Here is an 18,904-nt window from a genome sequence, read left to right on the forward strand (position 1 = left end):
AAGCATCTGTTATGCCAAGATTTCTAAGTTTTATCAGGTTGACCTAATAAATTTATTTTTCACCCAGTAGTGGCCATATTGATTGACATTTTGGACCAGATAATTCTCTGTTGTAGGAAGCTGCCCTGGGCATTGTAGGATATGTAGCCAAATCTTTGGCCTTTATGAGCAAGATGCCAGTAGTGCCCTCACAAAGGTCTCCAGACATTGTTAGTGTCCTCAGAGGAAAAATCAATTCTAGTGGAGACATACTGCTTGAAATATTTATGTAAATAAAACATGAACACGTTTTGAAAATTTCAAAATGGTGCAAGAGGTATGAGACTCCCTACCACCTCTTAACGCTTCTGCGTAAAGATAATGAATGTTAAGTTTCTTACATGTTTTGCAGAAAGTTACCATGCAAAAGTATATGGATCTATTCTGCACAGTCATGACCATTCAAGAATATACCTTGATATTTTTCATTTTAATATATCTGTGAGACGTTTGTATTACAACACAGTTTTATATTATTCTTTTTAATGTCTGCACAGTATTGCTTTGTTACGGATGAACCATAATTCATTTAACTAGCTATCTGTGTACATATGGGTCCTAATTTTTTTATCCTTTTGAACACCATGTTAAACGTTCTTGTTTTTTCATGTTGAATACTGTGTGATTGTAACTATATCATTTAGAGTATTCCCTAAAAATGGAATCACTAGGCCAAAGGAAAAGTACATTAAAGGTATTTGTGGACAGTGCTACACTAATATCTGGGTAGGAGGCAGCCATTTCCCCAGGTTATGAAACATTAAGTCTTTGCTCATGATACCCCTGTGCGCGTGTATTTCATAAAAAGTGAGACTTCCTATATTTATAAGTTGGTTTTTTTAACCCCTGTGATTACACTGCATATATTCTTTGCCTATTTCCCTAATAGCTTATTAGACATTTTCTTTCTCATTTGTAGGAACTCTTTATATATTAAGGAAATTAGTCCTTGTCATCTTAGTTGTCACAAGTATGTGTGTACTATTTATTTTCTTTCAACATTTTTAATGTTTTTCTCTATAGAAATGAGTTGTTTCAAATTTAGCCCTCTTTTGGTACAATTTCTGTTTTTAAAGTCTACAGAGTTTTACATACAAAAGTGCTTTTCCCCCGCATTTTCTTCTATTGCTATGAGCTTGGTTTTTTATGTTTAACTATTCAAGCCATCTATAATTCATTTGAGTATATGGAGTGAGACCAAAATACCACACAATTTTTTCTAAATATCATGCTGTTGACAAAATTGCGTCATATTTGGGTGCAAAATAATAAAGCAAGATCCATACTTGGTGCTTGCAAAGAACCAAGAGAGGGCTGTTGTAACACAGTGAAGGAGAAGTGGTGCTGTCTGGACAATAGGCAAGGACCTGGTCTGTAGGCCTTTGTAAGTCAGGATTATGAATTTGATCTTATTCAAATAGTGTTTCTTTTTCATGGTGGCTTCACATGATTTCTCTATATATAACATATATTTTGCTTTTTTTAAGCCACTGAACATTTACAATTTTCTGTATTATATAACAGACACACTATTACTTCCATCATCACATTTTCTGTCATGTTTTTAGCTCTTAATGTTTCCTTGGTTTCTGTCTTTTGTTGAAATTCTTGTCCTGCATTACTTCCCTAAGGCCTTGTAATATTCTCTCTGGCCTCTGATATTGTATACTGCTGGGGAGAAATGTGAAGCCAGTTGATCTTTCCCCTTGTAGGTTAGCTGCTTTTTCTGCCAGAATGTATTAAAGTAGCAGTCTTATAAAATTTTAACTCATTAATTCACATATCAGGATACTGGAAGGTGTTAATCTTTATCTGTATTTTTTTTAAAGATTTTATTTTTTTGACAGAGATAACAAGTAGGCAGAGAGGTAGGCAGAGAGAGAGAGAGGAGGAAGCAGGCTCCCTGCCTAGCAGAGAGCCAGATGCGGGACTCGATTCCAGGACCCTGAGATCATGACCTGAGCCGAAGGCAGAGGCTTAACCCACTGAGCCACCCAGGCACACCATAATATGGCTTTGTCTTCTGGGGACAAATGGTTCTCTCCCTATTGTCTGAGAAAGGTATTAGAATATTTCAGAATTTTTCTTTTATTATATCTTTGAACACTTTTTTTCTATTCTACTTATTCTTTTTTTTTTTTTTAATGTACACCTTTTGGGGGGAATATTTTGGTTATCTTTGAGAGGCTCAGTTTCTCTTAAAATGAATATTAACCTTTTGTGCTTTGTTTGACATATTTTTTCCCAAGCCCTCCCTTCCTATCCCTAAGTGCTGTGTCGGCAGTACCAGTTCTGGGAGCTATCCCCCTTTATGTGCCTTTCATCTGCAACATTGACTTTTTCTTGTTTGTTTCCTTCTTTGATATCTTAGGCATCTTATTCTAGCTCTTATTTCATTGAAAAGCCACACTTTCTTGAGCTCCTCTTGCGCTGTCAAGAGTATTCAAGATATTCTCCTACCTTGTGACCTGGTTCTTTCTGTAAAGATTATTTCATATTATTTTCATTTATTTTACTATTATATTATTTCATACACGTGTGTGTGTGTGTGTGTGTGTGTATAGTGTTTTCCTTATTATTTTCTGATGATGTGTAAGGAAGAGGGGCTGCAAAGTTGTCTCAGAACAATTTGTCATCAAATGTTCTGCCTCTTCCACACTAGTCCCCTGTAACTGGGCAGCAGTAAGCACCTCCCTCACTGCCATTTCTTCTCCGTCGGTGGGTTGAAGCTCCATGTGTCTCACACTGAATGTCTGTATGTTACGGGTTTTCTACCAGATGAGTTTGCATTTCTTTCTTTTCAGGTTCCCTTGATCAGAGTCTGCCCAGTTGACGGCCATTCATTCTCCCTATGTTATCCTGCCATCCTCCTCGTTGCTCCCTGGGGAGAAACCGCGTTTGTGTGTACATTGCCCCTAGAACCTCAGTTTGCTTGCCGTGCTGAATGGGGCAAGGGACTTCAGCCATGACTTGTCCCTGCTTCTAGATTTCACCCTTTAAATAAGAGTTGATTCAGCTGTTTCTTGGATAGTTTCCCATATTTCCTGCAAAACTTTTTACTCTGTAGGATTGGTCTGCTATTGGCAGTCCCCCTTGTTTGACCTAGTCTTGTTGCTTTTATTATTTTCATTCTGTGCCATCTGTATTTTAATAAGGGCTATTCCATAGTTTCATTGAAAATAGCTATTTTCTATTTTCCATTATTTTTGCTGTTTTCAATTATTTTTGCTGTTTTCAGTTGATGTAGGGAAGGGGGGAGAGCTGTAGAAATATCACTACCTTCAACAAAAGATGACAAATTAACTGAATTAAACAATAAAAGAGTTAAGTGTTTACTAGATATTTATCAGTGTTTGCTCATTTGTTCGAATGGGAGAATATGAAAGTATAACACAGTCTTGAGGAAATAAGGTTATAATTCTTAAAACAATTGACAAATATGCTTGAGTCAGATGTGGATCCAGGCTCTCATTGCACTTTGGCTGAAGTATTGATTGTCAAGGCCGCCAGTAGTTAGAAAGCAGGGCGATTGGAAATGTTGTTTTAGGGACAGCTAATATTTGAACAGGTGTTGTAAAAAAATATTTGATGTGCAAAACACAGCACAAACTTCTGATTTTTAGTCCCCCATCAATATTTTTTGACTGGGAACAGCCACACCTCTTGGGGACCTCTTGGGTGACAGTTGGATTTATGAGTGAATTGGTGTGTGGAAGGATTTTTGAAGATCAGCAAGGTCGGCAAGCTTATCTTAGGTTTAAGAGACTTCATAGTAGCTTTTTGAAACAGAGGATGAGATAATGAGAGCTGTTCTTAAGAAAACTTCATCTGTCAATTGAATTGTGGTGTATTTCATTTGATCCCACTGGGGCTTGGTGAGTCCTTTGTCCTGGGTATCACACTCAGTACAGTTGTGCATGTAAGGAACCTGGCTTCAAGAAACTGGTTTGGAAAAATCTGACTCGGAAAAATTTCAGTAGTAGACTTGATCTCAACTCTTATTATTGTGGGGTGGCTGTTCTGTGTTGCCATTGTAGTTTAACTCTAGTAACAGATTCAGTCTGTCATGATTTTTACCACTTAGGTGGAGTCTGTAATTCACACGGGATATTTTAAAGTCTACCTTCAAATCAGTGGAATCCTAGTGTATTCCTAGAATTCAGATGACAGAGGCCTTTTGCATTTCATTTTTCCATATTCGTTCCCTTCTAAATCAGGTTTTCATCCATCCTCGTGATGTTCGACCCTCTCCTAGTACAGTCTTACTGCTCCACATCTTCTACTAATTATGCCTGTCTGATGCCTCCTTTTCTAAAATATTTTTATTCCCTGGTATTTTGCTCCGCAGTTGTTTTTATGTCAGTCTTGCTTAATCAATTAGAATTACAGTCCACTTGAAGACATAAATAATCATCTACATTCTATTTATTTCTACATCCCATGATATTCCTGAAGATGATTTGAGCATGTTCCTTCCGTACTACCACATTTGACCTTTGCTGAGGTGGTGGACATCTGATTAAGGGGGGATCGGTATTTTATGAGCTAAGCTCACAAATGACCAACAGAGGAGTTTTTGTTGTTCTTTATTTATGGTTTTTATCTGTTTGAAAGTCCTGCAAAGATCAATCATGTTTAACAAATCAACTTTATAGGGGGAAAGAGCGTGAATTTGAGACTCTTCCAGTCAATGAGAAAGCGTTGCCATGAAACACATTCAATATAAATTAAACATAAGTTGTTTTTCTGTAAATATGTGCACTTTACCAAATTGATGTATGCCTTCAGGACAAATTCTCCTTAAAATATTGGTACATGTGATATTGGGACTTTATATTTTATGAAAGAACAGACCGCCACATCCTGTGGCTCTTTATCCCTCAGCAGCTGTGTCCAGCTGGTGGTCCACATCCCCCCCCCCCCCCCACTACTTCTTCAGTGAATGGAAACATTTAGGTCAATATTGATATAAAACTTCTCGAACTTTCTTCTCTTCCAGCTTTGGTTCGCCTTTGTTAATGGATTTTCTGGGCAGATTTTATTTGAACGTTGGTGCATCGGCTTGTACAATGTGGTAAGCATTCTCCATCTCTATCAGATAGCATGCAGAACTTCAGTGACATTCCTTTACTGTTTATGTCTGGGAAGTGTATCTAAGTCAATCATCTGTGCACATAGCAGGCAGCACAAATACGTCTTTAGAGCCTTTGTTGCGGCGACACATCCTGCAGGGGCCCAAGCCCTCCACACATGGTTTCAATCATAGCAGATCATTCTTGAATAACCCCATGAAATTATTAACCCATATATCTTGATAATAGACCCTTGTTACCTCCTTACTAAATGTCTGCACAACATTTCCATGTTTTTAGCTCGAGTAAAAAATTCTGAACTACATCGCAGCCCCTTCCACTTCATAATTTTATTTCTGAATTCCTCAACACAGACATGCATATATAGTACATAATCTAATGTCCTTCTTGTCCTTCTTAAAAGAGCATCTGTCCTTGCAGAAGAATGTTTTCTTCCACTGCTGGTGCTAGAATAATGAATGCTGACTTCCAGCTCCCGTGGTGAATGGTAATCAGCCTGTTCAGTATTTTTCATAATTTTTGAGTTCTTTTTTTCATTACTTCCCTATCATGGATTCAAAAGCTAAAAATAAATATGAACTACAAGCCAAAAATGACGAAGTGTAACTACTTAGCTTTTTGTTTGGCAGCGAGAACTCAGGGGCTCACAGCCTGGTGCTTTAGAGACCCCAGCATGCAACATTTGAGTTGCACGTCCCTGTGTCTTTTGGACACTAACTCTGACTTTGCCTGCCCGGTGGGAGTTTATAGTCAGAAGTAGCCATCATAGGTAGATTTAGATGGCAGTTACCAGACATACAGTATACATTGTGGTGCTATAAATATTTAAAGCTTGTATATACATTTGTGGCTGCATGTTCAAGTCATCTGTCCACTCCTCGGTCTTTTTTTCTTTTTTTAGCAGCTAAAAAGCTACTAATGCTCGTTGCTGGGTATAAAATGCTGCGTATGACAGGTTGCCCCAGCCCTGTGTAGCTTGACAAGTAAAGAGAGCCAAATGGATAGAATAACCTGCTACTGGGACCTGAGTTCAGATCTGGAGTTTAAAGAGCACTGGTCAGTTATAGACTATCCCACGACCAAGTGCACTAGCACATTTGTTGCTAATACTTAGGCTCAAAAGGCAAAGGTGACCGTTATCGAGAGCAAGGCTGAATCAATGCCCATTTATCAACTGTGCCAGAAGTTAGATCTACTCTAACTCACCTACCACATGGAGAGAGGCTCAGGGACCTCCCCTTGGATGGACTGGTAATTTTGCAGAACATGTGACTGTTTTGAGCAGATTAAAATTATGTTGACTGTTCCATAGATTTAGTGCCAGAAAGGGCCAAATCCATGCTCATATACATATTTATAAATAGGAAGCTATGTGATGGTGCTTTATAGCAAAGGAGTAGAATACAAGTCACCTGGCCAAAGGCATGGAGGCTAGCCCTACTTGTATACTCAGGCACAAGAGCTGGATTCTTTTCTTAGCTCTGGGCAGCCTTGGACAATTGAAATAAATCCAACAAACTTGTATTGAGGACCTGCTATGCATGAAATGCTGATAGGCTTTAAGACAGCATTGGTCAAAATAGGGTTCATATACCACTTACATTCAAACAAACCAAGGTTTGTTTGAAGATGCAGATTTCTAAGCCCCATCAGAGTTTCTCAGAGATACTGAAAAAAAAAACCAAAATTTTAAACCTTTTTTTTTTTTTTTTTTTTGTAATGGTTGTGCATATGAAAATTTAGGACCCATGGTGAACTTTTGATCCCTAGAGTTGGGAATGTGTGGTATGTTCTTGGTGTCCCTCAGAAAAGAGAATATTGCTGTAAAGAAGTGAATTTCAAGGTGAAATGGCCCTATGTCATGTCGCTACAGGTCCACAGAACAGGTGTTGGAGTGAGCCACCAACCAGTGGCGGCAGAGTTGGGAAGGTCAAGGGTCCACGAAGTGGTGTCAAAGAGTGTTGGCCTCCAGAAGACAATCATGCTGAAAGGGCCAAACCTTTTGAGAACATGGACGTTTGTCCCCATTGGAATTGTTTTGTGGGGTGGGGGGAGCACATAGGTGGCTCAGTAGATTATGTATCTCCCTTCTGCTCAGGTCATAACCCCAGGGTCCTGGGATCGAGCCTCACATCAGGCTCCCTGCTCAACAAGGAGCCTGCTTTTTCCTCTACCCCTTCTCCTGCTTGTGCTTTCTCATATTCTCTCTCTCTCTCTCAAATAATAAATAGATAAAATCTTTAAAAAGTTATTGTTTTGGTAACTTTTGTTTGAAATAAACTGAAACTGAGAGAAATTGAAACTTAGAGAAATAATGCCAGAGTATGAAGAAAGGAGTTCTTTCTTCTGGCTAATACAGGAGGTATTAGCTTCCTAGTTATTAGCATTTTGTCCTCATTTGCATTATCTCTCTGCACATGTGCATTATGTGTGCACAGCCCCGGCGGGCACACATGTGCACACCCATAGACATGAGTGTGCATACACACACACCCACGGGCACTCATGGTGCACACCCACCAACACTCTTATTTCTGAATCAGTTGAAAATAACTTAACACATCAGGCCCCCTTACTGCTTAATACTTGGTGCATAGATGCTAAGACCATTCTCTTATCTAACCACAGTATAATGATTGAAATCTAAAATTTAGCATGGATACAATACTATTATCTGATCCATATTAGTCCATATTCCAGTTTTTGCCACTGTTGTTCTAACAAGGCCTGTTTAGTAGATTTTTGCCACTCCAGACTCACTGCACAGAGTACAGTCTGGTACAAGAGACAGTTTGGGACTTCTGAGACATTCACTAGTGACCCCTCTTCTGGGCTGGATTTCCTCCTGCCATTTTCTCCAAACAGTATTTCTGTCTTGCTTGTCTTACTTTTTCTTTTCTGTAGTTACTCTTTATATTTATGTTTGATTCCCCGGGTCAGCTAAAGTAGCGAGTCATCATTTCTCATAGCAGATTTAAATAGCATTAAAACTGACTTGAAACTCTTAAATCTCTCAGAATAATGAATGAAGGAATGCCATCCCAATGGATTCTCATTAAATCCATAATCAAATTTCTCCATCATTTTGTTTTATGGTTATAAGAACCACCATGATCAGATGGGTTTCAGTTAGATTTCATCTCTTGTTTTATGAAGAGATAACTCAATGTGTTTTAAGCTGTTTCAAAAATGTATCCATTTAATCTTATCAAGCCAGCATAATTTGAAGAAAAAACTGTGAGCCATCCTTGCTTTTAAACAGAATTATAAAAATTCTAAATAAATAGCAAATAGAGTTCAACAGTGTATCAAAAGAGTAAAATATTTGACCAAGTAGGGTTTATTTCAGAAATATAGGAGGTTCAAACTTTTTAAATATTTCTAAATATCATTATGTCAACAAAAGAAAAAAGAAAAACCTGATCTCATCAGTGGATGCTGAGAATGTATTTGAGGCAAATCAGCTGCCATTCCCAAAATAAAGTAAAATAGGAAAGAAAGAAACCAATTAACTATAATCCAGACTATTCATATTAAAAAAAAAAGTAGCATATTGCCATAAATGGTAAAATCCTTAAATGATTTCATTTTAAGTAGGAAATTAGTCAGGAATGCCTGAAATCACTATATAATTCAGCATTGTTTTTGGAATTTTCAGCAACTGCCAAGAAAATTAAATAACTATTACAAATACTAGAAAAAACTGATTTCTGTGCTTATACAAATATGCACACAAAATATGGCCTTTTAAATGTGTTCATAAGTGGCTGTCTATCTAGAAAACCCAGAAAATACCAGTAAAGAAATACTAGAATTATAAGAGAATTTAAAAGGTGACTAGATCCATAATAAACATGTAAGACCCAATAGCTATTTTCTATCCTAACAATCAATAGTTTTTTTTAAACTCTAACAATGAGCACTTAGAAATTCAAGGGTATAATAATTGCTTTCATACACATTGCATAGGAATAATTTTTATAGTACCAAGTAGGAAAAAAAAAATCCAAAACCTTTTTGAAGTATACAAATTAGAGTTGAACAAATAGAAAGGCATATTATTCTTTCATATGAGAAGGTGATATCATTAAAAAAGCTCCTCTAAATTGTTATATAAATTTATGTATTCCAATAGAATCCCAGTGATTGAATGGTGGGGGGAGAGGGCAGTTACATAAAATGATATCAAAGTATAAATAGAATTAACATGTACCTGAGAATAAAGATGTACAAAAAAGAACAATTGTAAGGGTCAACTTCTTTTTACTAAACATCGGACTGTAGTACAAGCCTGTCGTAACCAAGTCAATGTGATGCTGATGTGAAACTGGACTAGGCAATTAGGGAATCCAGAACTAAATTCTAGTTTGGGACTCCAGATCTGTAATATGTGAGAATTTAATAAACGTCAAAGGTGCTATTCTAGCTAAATGGGAAGTGTTTGGATTAATTGTGTTCTAAAAACTTGGCTCTTTATTTGGAAAAAAATAAAATTGGACTCCTATTCTATACCACATAGATAAATAAATTCCAGATATGTTAAGGTTTACATGTGAAAAATTAAAACTGTAAGCTTCCTGCAAGAAACTCCTGAAAACCTTAATAACTGTAATTGGACACTCAAAGCTATTCTTGACCATATAAAAATTAAGTACTTTTATATGGGGAGAGAAACCATCAAGAAAGCCAGGAGACAGAATTCATTTGGATGGAACTTTATAATACAAAGACAGAATGGATATCTGTTATAATCCAAGAACTCTTAGAAAAATGGATAAACCACAAATAGAAAACAGACAAAGGACCTAACTAGACCATTCACAAAACTGCAAATCCACGTGTCCAACAAAAAAATAAAAACACTCTCAAGCACATCAGTAATCAGGGAAATGTGAATTTTTTAAAAATATTTATTTATTTATTTTAGAGAGAGAGGGAGAGAGCATGCGTAAGTGCAGGGAGTGGAGAGCCGGAGGCACACAGAAATAGAGAAATAGAGCATAGAGCTGGACATCCCAGGACCCTAAGATCATATCCTGAGCTGAAACCAAGAGTTGGACGCTCCACCAACTGTGCCACCCAGGTGCCCCCAAAATGTAAATTTTTTAAAGTAAGAGTTAATATCTCCAATTTTTCAGTCTGGAGAATATTAAATATAACCCCATTGCTGATAGAGGAGCAGGGACAAGATTACTGTTGTCCTTTGTACAAGGAAAGGTAAATGTTTTTTGAAAGCAACCAAGCAGCATCTTATAAAATTTGAAATAATTTTATCTATTTACCCCCCACACTGTTTCTGGGAAACCTTCCCCCATAGGAATAAAAGATAAAGTGTATATGTTGTAGTATAGCATAGATTTTTTTTTTGATACAAAGTTTGTGGAACAAAGAGTTGGAAAGAAATTAAGGCCTACCTGTAGGTGAATAGCTTAAAAAATATGGTGCAGGCATACTATGGATTAGTATGTGGGCATGAGAAAATTGCATCAGTGTCAGGCTGAGGGGACTTGAAGGGCATCCCATCATGCATTGTTTTGTGAAAAAAAAAGTGATGATGAAAAATGTGTAATTGTGTCTTGTTTCTGTAATAACTAAGAATGATCCCTAAACAGTATACATATGTGTATGTGGTATGTTGTAAGCAGGGTGAAAATATGGAAATATGGTAGGTCCTACTGGGCTGTTGTCCATTGAAGTGGGTAGAAGGTCAAGTAAAAAGGGGAAGAAAAAAAAAAAAAACAAGGATGGCAGTATCAACTGTGCATGATAGCACATTTAAACAAAACCACAAGGGAGAGTTGATGTACTAAGTGTGCAAAGCTTCTGAGATGTTTGCTAGGAGCATCTCCCTTAAACAGACGACTTGTATTCCTGTAAGAGAGATGAGTACAACCACTCTTGATCCTTTTATCCTTGAAATATGGAGAAAATTGACATCCCAGGGATGTTTACCTTTCTGCTCCAAGGTTTAAGAGGAGCCTTCAAGTTTTATTGGCCTTCCTCCACCTGTAGATTACAGGTAAAAGCGAAAGTCTCAGAAGGCACCATTGGCCCAAGAAACTCATTGTCATGGGAGCTTGCTCTCTCCTTCCCAGCCTTGTCTTGTGGCCTGTCCTCAGCCAGTCACCATCCTGGATGTCGTAGAAGTCCAACCCCAACCCTCAAACATACCACATGTGTTCGGACCCAAAGCTTTGTGAGTGGTTCCTGTTTCAGGGGAGTCCTTCCTTCTTGCCCCACTCCATGACATTCCTTTTCCTCCGGCCAAATCCCCTAGGTCCAATACCTTACAGGTCAGGCACTCTTTGGTCCCAGAATCCTGACTCTCCCTTCTCCTTTTCTGCGCTCTCCCCCATGAGTAATTTTGCAGAGTGCTGTGTTTTATGTGTTTATTTATACGCCTGCTGCCGGCTGCCCGTCTCCCGCTCTGCAGTAGACGGAATTCCTGGAGGTCAGGGACCTGCTTCTTTTCCTTCTTCTGTCTTTAAACGTCCGTACCTATTCCTGGTGCTTATCACAGTGTCTGGCCCATAATTCATTCCCAATAAATGTCTGTCAGATGAATAAATGGATGAAGTACATCATACTTCCTGAAATCTGAGTATAAGATCAGGATGGGAAGTTGTAAAATTGTGCCTGAGCCGATGATCACGAAAAGCACAACACTTCACAAAGCCACCTAAATCACCGCTCATTTTTCAAAGGAAGGTAGTTGTTAATATGACATGATTTCTTAGCTAATCATATATTTATGGTGTTGTTTTCAATGTCCAATGGATTCATTTATGCTGACTAAGTAACAAAAACGGTCGTTCATGCACTTTCTTTGTTTGGAGGGTATCTGGTAAGTTGTGAATCATTGAAACTCAGGTTCGGACTTGACTTAAAATTAAGTCATCATTCCATAGAACGGAAACACCTAAGCCAGGCAAATCAGAACATCCTCTTTTAACAGCTCATTGTTCTCCATACAGATTTTCACTGCACTACCACCCTTCACGCTGGGAATCTTCGAGAGGTCTTGCACCCAGGAGAGCATGCTCAGGTTCCCACAGCTCTACAAAATCACCCAGAATGCAGAAGGCTTCAACACAAAGGTACACAATGTTATTGCAGAATTGTCACTTCAAAGGGGCATAAGCACTGCTGTATGTCTTCCAGCTCTAGTTATCTGCATGTGAGAGAGCTAATGCATTAGGGAGAACATTCAAGAAGAGGTGAGATGCCCGCCCTCTCCCAGTATAGCAAGCTGGTAAATTCAAGATGCCAGCTGGAAAGGAAGTTCGGTGTTGCACGTTTAGTTCCTGTTTGTTGACTCCTTTCCTCTTGTCCCCATGTGGCCAGCAGCACCCATGGCCCTAGGGCCTTTTGGATCAGCTGTCAGAGACTCCCCTTACCCTTCATAAAGCCCTGCATTGAGGAGGGCTGGGAACTTGCCTTAACAGAGCCTTCTTACCACCCTGGCTTGGTTTTCCCTTTAAAAGAAAATGTTTCTTTAGCTAGCGAGAAAAATTGGCCGGATGTCAACACAGGAATCCAGTCAGTCGTGAGTATCTTTCTTTCTTTCTTTCTTTCTTTTTTTTTTTTTAATCAGACTGAAAAATCAAATGAGAAATCCTCTAGACCTAAAAGGTGTCAGCAACCCTGCAAAGGGCCAAGTAGAAGCTGGGTTGGGTATTGCCAGGATTCCACAGTCAGGATGGGCAGAGGGGACCTCATGGGGCCTGCCAGTCACAGCCAAGAGGTAGAGAGGTTGAGGGCCCCGGCCAGAAGGGAAGACACGTGCCAGGCTGGGTGCAGGACGCCTGTGTTGCCATGCTTCTGTCTTCGGGTTTTGTGCAGGAGGGGATTAGGATGTTTAATGAGAGGTTCAGGGAGACCTTTTAACAGAGGTCAGTGAAATTACTGGGCACCGGTGGTGTGCGTGATTTGCTTGGGTAGCCGCCGGGGCCTTGGTAAGGATGCCAAGGGGAGTCCTCCAGGAGAGAACCACTTCTGGAGCCTTCGTTTTGAGCCGGTGTTATTGAGAGTCTCCCTTCAGAGCTGTCTTCTTTTGAAGAAAGCATAATAGGCACTTTCAAGCCTGGAAAAAACCAAAATGGATCCTATTGGTTTTACTGCCTTCCATACACGGGAAGACTTGGATGAATACTTGTTTTCAGTCCCTGTTTACTCTGAGTTTGTCAATGGGAAGCATGGCCTGTTGGTTCTGCATTCTTTATGTAACTCTGTTTTTTAAAGCGCTTGAATTCAATAGCTCTGTATGATGGGAAGTAAGTAGGAAAGAACCCACTTAAAAGGTAGCAGAGCTGAGAATTCTCTGAGACTTATTTGCAGACGCCTTGGAGACTTTTTTTCTTTTCTTTTTTTTTTTTTTTTTTTTTTTTTTTGAGGGGGTAGGTAAGGAGGTCAGGGAGAAGGGGAAAAAAATGAACATTTAAAAATGGAAAATCCCATTGTCTATGATCTTTTTCATTTTTCTGCTTCCTCACTGCTACTTAGGATCAAACTATATGACAATCCCCGGAAAAATCTGGATTTTTTAAATAAATTCAAGCTGGCTTTAGTATAGTAGTTCTGTCATCTCAGTAGTAAAAAGATGATTAAAGTGCATTTATGAAACCTTAATTTAGAAGAAACTAAACGTTGTGTTCTTCTGTTTGACCTTTCAAGTGTTAAAGAGAATTTTTAAATGTGCATTATATTAACCAAACCCCCAGAAATTAACAAGTTGCTTGGGAGGGATTTTAAAAAACAAAACAAAAGAATGGGAGCACCATGTAGAAATCTACATTTAAAGTGTTTTTAATGCTTTCAGGAAGTCCACGTTTCTGTCTCTTGTTAACAGTTTTGACCTAACACCTTTCTCTTTCTAGGTGATTGTAAATGTCTGTTGTCTTTATTTAGGATTCTTTAAAAAAAAGAAAAAAGCTTATAAATCATTTTTGGATATGGACAGATTGTATATTGGTCCACATATATGGCATATATATTTAGGTCTTCGCAGCAAGGTAATATTATCCGGTGATAGTCCAGTCATTTGTATGTAAAAATGAGGAAACCGGTATTTTTTTAACTTCAAGAATACCAGGCTACTTCTGGAGCGACGCAGCCCACTGCCAGTATCCTTCACAATGAGGCGTTTGTTGAGTTGCACAGAGGTCAAGAGTTGTGGGCAGCTCCTGACTCCCTTGGTTTGTTTTCCCTTAGGTTTTCTGGGGTCACTGCATCAACGCCTTGGTCCACTCCCTCATCCTCTTCTGGTTTCCCATGAAAGCGCTGGAGCATGGTAACGGCTTCATGATTTCAACTGTCAGCAAGTAGCTCTGCGGTCCCTCTGGTGCCAGTTGTTCACAAAAATTTTTTTTTTTTCCCAGTTCTGCAGACCGAGAGATCACAAGAACACATTTCAGAAGAAAAACATACCTAAAATCTAATGAGAGCTCGGGCTCAGGTTTATAGCTTGTAGGTTTCATCCATTCTGGCTCCGAGAGCCCATTTTCTTTCCAGTTGCCTGGAGAGTTTAAATGCTAGGAATTCTAAACTTTATTTTTAATAACTGAGTGGAGGATCTTGAAGCAAAACACTGTGCTGGAGTGAAACATCGATGCCTCTCGGCCCCAAGTTTGACATATTCTGTTAATTGCTTGGGCTTTCGTTTTCCAACCTCACATACCTGTATGCAGAGTCACTCAGATCTTGTGAGGGTCTAAACTTACACCTCGTTTCTTGAAAGAATCCCCTCTCCTTGACATACACTTTTCAAGCAGACTTTTAAAGTTTGAGGCCCGATTCTCTCGGCTGGTTTTAGTCTTTCCTCCAGCTGGAAGAGGACGTGTGAGAAACGTGGCTGCCTGTATTTGTTCACACTCCTTATACATCCAAAAGATTCTCTCCTAAGGAGACACATCTTTTAGTCTCGGAAAAGGAAAATGGATCATGAAAATGCTACTCTTTCATTCCTCTCAAATAGTAATAATCCCCCTGGGAAAAATTACTCCAAATGTTGACTAGACAAGGCCTTTTATTGTTCAGAGAACCAAAGAATATAAAGCTTCCAAGCCTCTTTGTTTCTATGTCAATCTGTTTTGTGCTTCAAACAAAAATGATTCATCCTCACTGATATTCTTTAACCTATTAAATACCGACAGTTAGAAAAAATGCATGCCCTGCCAATTTATTACAGCCTATGGCCTGTTCTTTGAGTTTCATCTGACCTCCTTTTCCCTCAAGGGTCCCTAAGTATCTAGATCAGGAAATAAAAACGTTCTACTTCTAGCCCTCCCACCCGCCCCCAACACATGGGCATTCTAGCAAAATCATGTTCTTTGAACTCTAAAGCTCTCCTGTGGTTCAGCTTTGCTCAGTGTGGATTTCTGTGTATTTCGAGTGAGCAGGGGCTACAAATAGAAGAGTGTTGAATGTGGCTTGCTTTAGAAGCTCTGCCAGTTTGGTGATAGAAACTGCCATCTCTGTAGCAGGATGGACTGGGGCTGGGAAGCAATTTGTCTGATGAGCGTAAGAACAATCTGGACAGCTGTCCTGTTATCCCTGAGCCCATACTTAGGAAGACACAGGGACTAGTATGGACTGGACCATGAGTACCATCTCCAGGCCCCTTGCCCTTCTCATCTAGATATTGCACTCTGGTCACAACTCCAGAGTGCTTGCCTTTGGACCCTCAGAAGATTTATAAGATGGTCACTCAGTTGTCTGCTTCAGAAAGCCCTAATATGGCCCATTCTGCAGTAGAAGTGATGGTTTTCCAATCCCGGAGATAGGATTATGTGTGTTGAGATTTCAGCTTGCTATTTACGGTGGAATCGGGATAGTCTAGCTAGATGCCACTATATAAATCTGTTCATTCCCCTGAAATAGCCTGTGTTTCAAAAAAGATAGACTCCCAAAAGTTACTTATTTACCTGAGAGATAGCACCAAGTGAATTTCAAGTCCATTTCTGCCACCCTTATCGGCTTCCCTCAAATCTGGTGATTTACCTAGTAGCCAGCCCATAGGATGTTTTTCCAGTTTGTATTATCATCACTATCATCATCAATGTCATTATTTTATTGTATGTATTTAGCCTTTAGCGTAGAAGCTTTCTGTTAATTTTGTTATAAATGTTAACCTATTGAGTGCAACTGTGTGAGATGAAATAAATTGCAAATATTAATTATATTTGGCAGGAATTATAGAAGGCCATCGGTGTTCTGTTCATGAGTTGACTTTTCTAACAAATGAATATTTTAGAATTAATTTCTAAATTCTCACTATTAATGCATAGCAAAGCTGATTGCATCATTGCTCATTAACCTTATTGTGTAATATTTACATCTAAGGCTTTGCGGTGAATTCTAAGGGTGCTAGGTGAATGGATCAACGTAGCCTTACTGTCAAAGGGTTTGTAGTCTGGTAGGGAAACTAGATCCACGCATGGAAACTTCTAGTACAAAGTAGAAAATAATTCCCACAAGTCAAATACAGATGATATGCTATGAGTTTTCAGAGGGCTAAGAGAAAATGCCTTTCTTTTGGGATTATTAATTACTTAGGAGAAGAGGTAACATCCAGGCTTAGCCTAGAAGTCCAGGTAGGATCGAGAGGTGTAGGAATGGATGGAAGAGCCGAACAATGTAGAGAATTTCAGGGCAGGTGTGGGAAGCTGTGAGGAGTCTGTCCTTTCACCGGTGAAGGTCAGAAAAAGATGTGAGAAGGTGGGTGAAAACTGGACAGCACAGGGTTTTGAATGTGAGGTTGAGAAGTCAGGACTTAAGATGTTATGTGAAGATTCAGCCTAGATTTTAGATCAAAGAGAGTATCATGATCAGAGCCCTTTGGGGGAATGAATGTATCAAGTCCATAAGAGCGAAAGGTAGAAGGAGAACTAGAGGCAAGAACACTTGTGTGTGCAGGTGTTGCAGGGAGTGTGTAAGGAGATTAACACCCAGGAAATGGGAATGTGCTTACACACTTCCAGGGAGTGTGTTTTGAGAATCTGTTGATTCAGCAGAATCATGGCAAATCAGTGACCCTGAGAGTGCAACACATAGAAATTCTGCCTTTCCTGCCTCCAGCCACTTCCAGAAGGCCAGAGCTGATGACCAGGAAATGTGTACATCGCTGCTTCCTGGCCTGTGTGCTGTGGTCTATGGGGTCACAAGCTAGTCCAGAGGCTCTTCTGAGGAAGAGACATTTTATATTCTTGAAAGGTGAGGAGTGGCTGATCAAGTGGGGCAGGGCAGGTGTGGGGAAAGGTGAGGAGAGAGAGCACTCTGTACCAACCAGGCAGGCATGCAAGAACCTGAAGAGGCCATGGGCAGTATTTCCCAATGCAGGGCCTGGGAAACCCAGATTCTAGACTTTGTTGGGCGACCTTATGAGCATTTCAGGATGCTGGCAGCAAATGTCAGTAACCTTCCCTCTTTCTTTCCCTATCCTTGTGCAACTATAATAGAGCAGAACATGTCTTGACATATTCCCAGGGTCCCCTCTGGGGTCAGCAGTGGCACCCTCTAGTCAAGACAGCTACATCAGAGAGGTTGGGGGGAGTGGCTGGGAAGGAGGGCGGGTGGTTAGGGTTAGGTGAGGGTCAGATCAGGAAAACCTGGGTGCAGACTTTTCTCGTTGAGAGGCGGGAGTTAGGAAGACTCGCTGCATAGAAACACACATGATGTTTGGCAAGAGCATGAATTTTGGGGGTTGGGGGAAAAAGAAAGTCAGTGGTGGAAATCAAGAAAGATTGCAAGTTGGAGAAGATAGGGATATGGCAGCTGATGGGATTACTTGTTTATATGTGCTGATTTACTGTCTTAACTCTGAGTTCTTGTTACACTTTGAATCACCTTTTAGAATGATGTAGCACCCCACCCCCAAGGAAATACAGGAACATGGCACTGATTTGAGAGGAACTGAGACATGTTCAAGGCTTGGGGGACCCTGATCTAACAGGAGTGCCTCTCTCCACCCCCAAGTCCCACCTGAAGCTGTCCCCCAGACTCTGTCCACAGCCAGGACCCTAAAGGAGTTTCGCTTGATGGGCTAAGGTCCCCAGAGCCCTTCATTTCATTGTTCCACACTTTGTGGATTACATCACAAAGGTGGTGGATTTTACCAGGAGCTTCTCTTTCCACTATAAAGAGCGGCTTAGAGTCTTACATACCAGTGTTGTTCACTTTGGGCACATAATTGTTGGGAAGAAATATTTTCGAGAAGGTGTGAGCCCATCGTTCATTCCTTAGAGAGGTTCCAAGAATTTTGCTTTGCTTATTTTTGCGTGGTTTTGGATAGACCTTTCAAAGCACTCCTTTGCTGATGGAATTTGTGATGATTCATTTCAAGTTTCAAAATAAATTTTTCCACTCAAGCAATTCAGCAAATCAGATTTCTTCCAACCATCACAATCTTACGCTCAGTCCCGTGGCCTGTCTGCAGCTCCCATACTTTGATCTGAAAGCGAGTCTAGGTTAAAACCGGAGATGTCACCTATGTAGGGCCCGAAAATTCATCAAGACCCTTGGTGTCAGCCCACACTCAGGTTTTCCATTGGTGGAGTCCAGTCTGCATATTTGAGTATTCCTCCTTGAAGTGGAATGTGATTATTGGCAAAAGAAAGTAATATCAGTTTGGACTTAAAAAAAGGAAATTTTCAGATTTTTCTTGATGAAATTTACGAGGGGTGAGGAGCAAGAGAATATACTTAGCAGCAGAGAAAAATTCCTCAAAACCTTTGTTTCTCAATTCCTCACAGCCTACACCCTGGAAATCATTCCCA

The 18,904-nt window shown here is 39.7% G+C and overlaps 1 protein-coding gene across 5 annotated transcripts in view; it reads left to right on the forward strand.

The window, feature by feature from the left end:
• The window catches only part of LOC116574179 (phospholipid-transporting ATPase IB), a 595,210-nt gene that overhangs the window by 419,703 nt on the left and 156,603 nt on the right, over nucleotides 1–18,904 (forward strand). For all 5 annotated transcript variants that reach the window (XM_032314763.1, XM_032314761.1, XM_032314760.1 and 2 more), the window contains exons 28-30: nucleotides 5,039–5,113; nucleotides 12,107–12,229; nucleotides 14,343–14,421. In XM_032314763.1, the coding sequence (XP_032170654.1) occupies nucleotides 5,039–5,113; nucleotides 12,107–12,229; nucleotides 14,343–14,421 (277 nt within the window). The remainder of the gene's footprint in view (nucleotides 1–5,038; nucleotides 5,114–12,106; nucleotides 12,230–14,342; nucleotides 14,422–18,904) is intronic.

This window comes from Mustela erminea, chromosome 15 (assembly GCF_009829155.1).
Source record: "Mustela erminea isolate mMusErm1 chromosome 15, mMusErm1.Pri, whole genome shotgun sequence".
Lineage (NCBI taxonomy): Eukaryota > Metazoa > Chordata > Mammalia > Carnivora > Mustelidae > Mustela > Mustela erminea.